The 8,252-nt window shown below is 42.8% G+C and overlaps 1 protein-coding gene across 1 annotated transcript; it reads right to left on the reverse strand.

The window, feature by feature from the left end:
- Positions 1–280: 280 nt before the first annotated feature.
- fem1c (fem-1 homolog c) lies at positions 281–7,335 on the reverse strand. The gene is made up of 6 exons (XM_030737872.1): positions 5,745–7,335; positions 2,591–2,760; positions 2,308–2,496; positions 1,462–1,973; positions 1,028–1,204; positions 281–866 (listed from the first exon to the last, which is right to left on the reverse strand). The coding sequence occupies exons 1-6, from the start codon at positions 6,286–6,288 to the stop codon at positions 602–604; spliced, it is 1,857 nt and encodes a 618-aa protein (XP_030593732.1). The 5' UTR covers positions 6,289–7,335; the 3' UTR covers positions 281–601.
- Between the last annotated feature and the right edge of the window lie 917 nt (positions 7,336–8,252).

Genomic DNA, 8,252 nt, shown 5'->3' on the forward strand with positions numbered 1-8,252 from the left:
TAAAAGTACAAAAAAAAAAAAAAAAAAAAAAAAAATTAATAATAACCTAATGATGACTGAGGAAGGGTCCATGACTGTTGGCAAACAAAAACCAAAAAGGAAAAAAAAAAAAACCCTGAAGTCCCAGTATATGTAGAAATGCCTTGAAAGTGAGAAGACATAAGCAGGCAATGTTGAGACTGGGTTGCAGCCAGCATGGAGAAAAATCTCTCAAGTTTCATTTAATAAATAGAATTGAGGAATATGCAAAAAAAAAAAAAAAAAAAAAAAAAAAAGGTTCAAGCAAAAATATGTAAACCCCCTTTCCTCAGTTCATCCCGAGATGCAGCCGTGTTTGTCCATGTTGCAATCCACTCCTGATGCATCCCAAAAGATCGGGCTAGTTAATCCAACCATTTTTAAGTCCATTCTGGTTAGTTGAGGACTTTTTTTGTGCACATAATTCTTCCAACAAGTTCATACTCTCTGTGTAGTTTGAATTTGCAAACCTAACCCACTTAATTGTCTTTCTGCTTTTCAATCACTGTGGGCGAGGCATTGAAATTATGCTCCTTTTCATACATTTCCCCATGCACCAATCCATTCTTCTCCTTCACAATCATTATCTGTGGAGCAAGACAAAGGACTCCAGTTTCTCAGGGATGTTTCCCTGGTAGTCGAGGCCGTGCTTGATGATAGCCCTGGCGGCTAGGCACTGCAGAGTGGTGTGGTTAATGGGCTGGATGACATTCCTGGCCAGCTCCTTCTCGTCCAGGAGGTCGCAGGCCGTTTGCTGGAAGGCGTTGGTACTGTCGAAGTGAGTCCCGCAAGAAATTAGCAGGTTCATGATGTCAGGGTGACCATTGGATGCCGCTATGTGGAGGGGACTGGTGGGTACAAAGACAACAGATCTGTGAGATGATTATGCCGTACAAGATACATATGCACACGTCATCCCACATTCTACCATTCTTTCCAAATAAAGCAAAGTGAAAACAAAAACCTGGAGTGTGTGGGTGAAACACAAGTGGGATATTTAAAAACAGACCTGTTGTCATCTTCATCTCTGCTGTTAACATCTGCCCCACACTCAAGAAGGATTGAAGCAACTGTGAGAGAAGGAAACTTGCAGACAGGATAGCGGCCGACGCAGGTAGTGTTGCGGTCGACTGCCAGGTGCAGTGGACTGAAGCCATTCTTACCACACGGCTGGAGCTTCAGGAATCTGAAGATGTGATGAACAACAATGAATTTTGAGTACCAGACAATGCAGATTTATATTGTTATCGAAATCATGAACACAGATTTGCAAAAAGCCTGTGGCAGAGGTCAATTAACGCCCCACTTGTTTGCTAAAAAAGGGTTGCATGTGTGACTGAACTTCATATAATCAGGCAAGGAATGGCAAAACCATCATCACCAACTAGGTCAAAGAATACCACTGTCACAGAAAGACATAAATGACCTTCATAAGAAACACACCTGTAGATGGTTTCCTTCTTGAAATGGTCCTGCTCTGCAGTACATGGCACCTTCTCTAAAAGACAAATCAGGTGCAGAATAATTGAGAGGGCCTTGCTGAGCTGAGTGGGGTCAGGAGGCATTGGTCCACTTTGTTTAATGGCTCGGTCAATCTCCAGCACACTCTTGGACAGTATCCCCATCAAGTCCTCAAACGACACCGATGTCCCCAAGAGCCCCTTGGCTCTGTCCTGCAGCATGAAAGAGAAGAGCTCAGCAAATGACAGCAGGCTGGAGGCTGTCATGGGGCTGAGGGGGTCCAGGTTGCTTTGTTGCATGTCCAGTGCGTATTTCCACAGATTTATGCAGCGCTCAAAGTTCCCAGAGTCAGCGTAGACAGCACCACGGTAGCGGATGTAGTAGGATGTGTCTGGGTGCTGCGGACCGAGGATTCGCTCTCGGATGAGCAAAGCCTGCATGCGCATCTCATCCGGGTCAGAAATCAGCCCATCCAGCTCTTCTGCATTTGTTACCTAGAACAAAGATTGAAAGGTTGCAAAGTGACGTGTGATTTCAGCAGCAAGATGCAGGTATTGTACTCAAATTTAATCCATCTAGCCTACTGCATCTCTTTCTTTAGGACTTAAACCCCTTTTCACAGCAGATTAACAAAGTTGCAGGCTACGTCTTCAATACTAAAAGAGTAGAGTGTAACTTAAGGTTTTTCCTGGAAATGAAAAATGTGTACTCAAGGTTTTTTTTCCTTGATGTCACATTTTGACATCGGAGGGGGGGGGGGTATTTTGAGAGTTTTAAATACATTACAAAGACACTTTAAGGTGTTGCTGGGTAAAAAAAGACACTCACCTCTCTAGCATAGTCATACGCCATGATCAGCTGCTTGGGTTCTGGCTTATGGATGATGTTGTTACTGTCCATGTACCTTAGATCCATGGCTCTTTTCCAGTATTTTAAAGCTCCAAGCAGATCTCTTTTCTTGTCTACAAATGTAGCTCCCAAGAGCTCCAGGGCATCGATCCGTTCCGTGTGGCTTGTCTGCAGAGACAAAATGTGAGATTTATGTGAGGCTCGCACAACTCTATGCAAATCCCCCCCAAAACTCTTAACTGTAGGTGACAGGAAGCCTGACCTGCTGGTGAGTTGTCAGGTAGTCTACAATGTTAGTATGGCCTGTAACGCTGGCAGAAAGTAAGGGTGTCATGCCATAGCCATCCTGCTCCATGGTTGCTCCGTACTGCAGCAACATCCGCATGATCTCCAGACTGCCTGACTCTGCACAGTCATGAAGCGCTGTGTTGCCTGTGACAGAGATGACACGTCTTGAATGAAACACAAAAAACCTACATTACACATCACAGAAGCTTAGGAGGAATTCAGGGGCCAAGTCATGTCTGCATCTATATTACTTTGATATGAACTTACTGAATTTTTCTCTCCAGGTTATCATAAATTGATCATGTAAAAAAATATTTAAAGAGCTGAATAACTGATGCAGTTTTACATTTATTCATGCTATGAGATGTGTCCTCCTCGCATTATTTTAGTGGTTTGATGAGTTTTAGAACAGAAAAAGAGAATCTAATTCTACAAGGGATTTGTGCAAACACCAGACACAAGACCTCAGAGTATTTTTCCAACACAAAACATGAAAATGCAGTGCAATGCAATTCAAATAAAGTCAACCACATAAGCAGTTCAGAAGGCAAAGATAAATATGAATGTCTAACTAGGAAGAGCAGAGAACACTGTTCTTAAAAGTTTAATCTGATTAATTTAGTTCAGTTTTTAAAGAAAACAATTCTCCATTCCAGGGTTCCCAGATATGCAGTTCAATCCAATTTAGCATATACAACAACAACAACTAAATAAAATCTCCTTGGAATCCACCAAACTCAAAAAAGGAAGTACATCTGATCACATTTCTGTTTACATCCCTCGCTGCTGAGAATAAAACTAATAAAAGTCAATAGTAAGAGGACAATCAGTCACAAAGCTTTAAGCGTCTCGGTGTTACTGCAGTGCTGGATGTCAGAGGAGCTGTCAGACTAACAGACTCCTCTTCTTTCCAGAAAGAATCATCCATAAGGTCCCAATAAAAAAAAAATTCTTGCGAATGCAAACTTACACAGCAAAAACACCTGAGCCAAATGAGGGTATCTGACCACCATACTGACTTATCCAGTTCAACAACAAAAAAAAAAAAAAACACCACCACAGGGCTGCACAAAAATCTGATCAACTCCACTGGTTGCTGGGACTGCAGGGCATACAGGTGAGTCAAGTGCACATGACTTTTGTTATGAACTGAAAAAATATTTAGTGATCGTCACAAGTTTCCAGGAAAAGGAAGCATTGCACTTTGAGATGTGAGCTCAGCTGCTGTAACACAGGGGGGGGACCTGTTACACTGATCAAAATGAAAAATTAAGTTCCACCAATGTGGCAATGTTTTCGGTCTTTGACTCATTTGCCTTCATTCAAAGGTGTGTCATTGCTGGTGAAACCATGTGGGATTCAAACTGTAGTATTCCAAACAGACATCAAGGGGAAAAAAAAAAAAAAATCTCAACCACCACAATTTGAACTGAGAAGATACAAAAAAAAAAAAAAAAAAAAAAACCCCAACAACATTTAAGATCATTCAGGGAGCACAACTAGAACCATTTCCACTATTACTACACTGACTCAAGACTAGGCTATGCATGACTGGCGTGTTAAAAGTAGGTCACTCAGCCCAGAAAAAAATAGGTTCAGTTTTTCCCAACGAGGAGGGGGACACACATCTACAGACCCACACACATAAACACACCCGTGCTTAATGAACTTTGAGTTGCACAAAGATAAGAAACCCCTGCAACAACAAGCGCTTCATGCTCATCCCCACCTTTTTTTTTGTTTGCTTTTCTTTCTGCTCTCTGAGGCTACTCCATATTCAGTCAGATGAGACCAAACAGGGTTAGTTTGGGATTAACCAACAGTTATATTCTCTGGTTTCTGCAAAGTCACTAATCAGATTCAAGCAAACTTTGGCAGCAGCAGCGGTGCTACAGTTTGTCCCTCAGTTAAATATGTACAAGAAAAACTCGGAAAACAGCAAGTAAAACATGTTTATACTCCAAAATTATTCAAACTGACTTGATTATACAACCAGCGTTTTAATGCGTTTTAGATAAACACCACCAATATTATAATATGTTGAAATTACAACAAAGCTTCCTCTGGGCCTTCCTGAAAACCTGCAGACACCAGCCTGGAAAATTTTTCTTGGGGGAAACTTAAGAAGTTGGTTAAGTTTTGTTTGTCTGATAGACAATTGAAAAAGACACCTTGCTAACAGCTTATTTACTGGAAGTCTTTCATGAACTGAGAAGTGTTAGGTTTTCTGAGGAGGAAGCAAGCAGAACACAACTTCTGAAGCAGTTTAGTCAGCTGTGATTATTTTATGACTGTTCTCCCCTAACTTGCTTGCCTTCCTCCCTAAACACAAGGTCCATTGTTTTTGAAAAGCTTCCAGTCATATCTAATATTAGAGATTTACCCTCTTATGTCAGTTCAGCTGTTTTGTGGAAAGCAGTAGTCTAGAGGATGGTTTGTGCCAAATAAAACACATGTCCCCTGCTCTTGAATTTGGTGCCAACTACTGGAAAGCCAAGTAAAAGCTAAACCAGCATAGTTCTGATCACAGAAGAGTTCAAAATAAGGGTTTAACTATGCCAATCCAGGTAGGTATCCAAAGGTAGTGGCCTGAAACCATGAATTCAAGCCTGCCAAAGCAGATGTCTCCATAAAGTGTCGGGTTCTGAAAATTATCTCATGCAAGACACGAGCTTTTCTTTTTAAGCAGTCCTGTAAAAGACAATGACCTCAGAAACAGACACTTTTTGTTCTTGTATTTACAAAACACCATCTGAATATTAAGTATGATCTTCAAGACACACCCTGACAGACACGCACAGGCTGACGTAGCCAACGTGAAACTTTCAACTGTGAAACCAGAAGTTCATGCTTCTCTGGTGAGTCATTTCAGATTAAAAAAAAAAAAAAAGCAACTGAATTAATTTTGTCATGCATTTTTCCCTTGCTAGATCATAACAAACCCTATATTTAAATGCATGTACGTGTGTCATATGCATTTTACCCATGTTGTGTGATTTTCTCAGAAACTAACTGCTATCAGCTTTTTTTAAAAAAAAAAAAAAGGAGAAAAAAAAAGGGGGGGTTATCATCTATCAATTCATTATTTTTCTGTGGAAACTCGTGTTAGTGACTACGGACTGACTCACCTTTGATGCTTTTCCTGTTCACATCTGCCCCTTTCTCCAGCAGGTACTGCGCTATCTCCTTGTGCCCCTTGTAGCAGGAAATCATGAGACACGTATGGCCGTGTCTATTGGCCACCTCCAGGTCAGCATTGTGCTCCACCAGGTACTTCACAATGTCCAGGTGGCCGTCAAAGCAGGCCGCCCTCAGGGGCGTCGAGTTGGTCAGGGTGGTGCTGTTGACAGAAGCTCCGTGACCCAAGAGGGACTGGACTACCTTCAGGTGTCCCGCTGCAGAGGCAGCCCAGAGTGGGGGCGCCCCCTCGATGGTCTCCCCGTCAAAGTTCACGGAACCACCGACCTCAACAGGAGCGCTGCAGCACTCCAGCAGATACTCCACCAGGTCCAAATGGCCGTACCGCGCAGCCATCAGGAGCGGGGTGGCCCCGTTTGTTTTCTCGCCCATTAACTTGGTCACTTCGTGCCCATCTTTGTTCTCCAGCAGCTTCTGAAGCAGCCGAAGCTTACCGTCCCTGGCTGCATTGAACACCGCGGTCTTTAAATCCATCTCCGAGAATTAAAGTCGCTGTTGAATTAAAAAAAAAAAAAAAGAAAAGAAAAGGCAGCGCTGTCTGTCAAACAATGGGGTCGACGACCACTGGAGGTGTAAGGTCGCTGTGGACAGGTGAAGCTCGGGAGCCTTTGTTTACAAGCTCCGACTTTCTAGCTAACGGTGAAACCACTGTGCTACCTTTTTTATTTTTTTTTAAGAGGAGGTTAAAATCCGCAAATAATTCGCGACTTTCTAAAGCTCCAGCTTTAAAAAGTTGGCACCACTTAAATCTTAAACTCACTCACTAACTCAGAAGTTTGGAGCCCAGTTAGCAAAAGCAGCTAGTCAACTTCCTTGATCTGGTTAGCTAACCGACTAGCTCCGCTTAGCTGAACCACTCTTCACCTCCTTACTGATCGTCCACCCGACGGTCCTCCACTGACACGTCCTCTCCCCGGAGGAGCCCTTCTTCCTTAGATCTGTCCCCTTCGCTGGTCATTGTCCCCCAGCATAACGTTACTCCTTACGGGGTTATTTATAATCGCTTTCCAAGGGCCGGAGTGTAGAAATCCACCCCCACCCGTTTACGCTGCTGCCGCTGCTGCTTCTGCTAGCTTAGCCTGGAAAAACGACGTTCAGCTAGACAAGCAAGGGGATATCCCCCACTATCCAAGCCGCGTTCGTTTCTCCCTCACAGACACACTTCGTCCAAAGAGGGAAAACAAAAGTCCAAAAGAAAAAAGGAAAAAAAAAAAAAAACAGCAACAGGGGTTACCACGAAAATGAGTTATAAGTAGTCCATACAGCCGCTCAGCGAGCTGGCACGTCCGCCAAATGGAAAGAAGGTAAATAGGGGAGGCTAACTAACCACCCACGAGTCGACTGGATGATCACGACTCGGTTTGTGTCAAATCACAAACCCGACGCAGTCTTTTTTCTCCGGTGGAGCAAACGATTGACACGTCGATGGCCAATCACATAGCTGGTATCCCCGTTACGCAGAAAACAACAACGCGTTAAAAGAGTCTGTTTTTCAAGCGCCAATGAATTTTCTTACTACCATAGAAAGAGAAGCCTGAGGCGCAGGAAAGGCTGAAATACTGCACTGATAACTGAGCAACATACAAGGTAAGGTACATCCAAACTGCGTCCAGAGGTTGGCGGAATTTAAAGAAACACAGTATGAACTCGGTTTTTTTTAAAGGAAAAAGTCAGGACCAGAGTAGTTTCCTCTTTAATTTTTCTTTTTAATTTAGTTCACTTTTAGTTTCCAGAAGCATTAAGCTCGTTTCGGTTTCGTTATTTTTATCTTTTTAAAAAAAAAAAACTCACTGTTGCGCATATATACAGTTTTGCACTACCTCATATAATGATGGCCTGTAATATTGCCCTGTAGTAGTACCTTTAACAATGTTGGGGGTTTTTTTGTTTTTTTTTTATTGTAGATTATGTGTTTGGTCAATTATTTCTTTGTTGTAACAATGCTTCTTGGCAATAAATCTTATACCATTGGAAAGCCTGTTTATTTCCCCTTAAATGGTGCCGCATTTGTAAGGAAAATGCATTTGTGGGTTGAGCAGTAGAGCTGAGTATGTGGGCTGGTCCCATGAAAAACTTGCCAAATCTTCTCTGCCAATGCCAAACAACATATTCTGCTATTGACTCTTGTCTTGAACTTCTGGTACCCCAGGTGTTGACAGTCGGGCTTGTCATCATTGGAGGCATTCTCAAACACAGAGAGATATCGAGATGAGATCTGCAACCAGTGGCAATCCCATATCTTCGCAGTCTGGGGCCAAACTCTATCCTCCAAAATGACACAGTGGGGTTTATCAGAGAATATTTCCAGAATCTGGGAGTGGAGAGGATGGAATGGCCTGCCTGCAGTCCTGTGGGATTACATCAGGAACTGACTCTGAGCTTATTCTTGTTTTCAATGCAAAGGCTGACAGTTGAGGTCAGGTAGGAGTCTCCATGGA

Source organism: Archocentrus centrarchus, chromosome 9 (assembly GCF_007364275.1).
Source record: "Archocentrus centrarchus isolate MPI-CPG fArcCen1 chromosome 9, fArcCen1, whole genome shotgun sequence".
Lineage (NCBI taxonomy): Eukaryota > Metazoa > Chordata > Actinopteri > Cichliformes > Cichlidae > Archocentrus > Archocentrus centrarchus.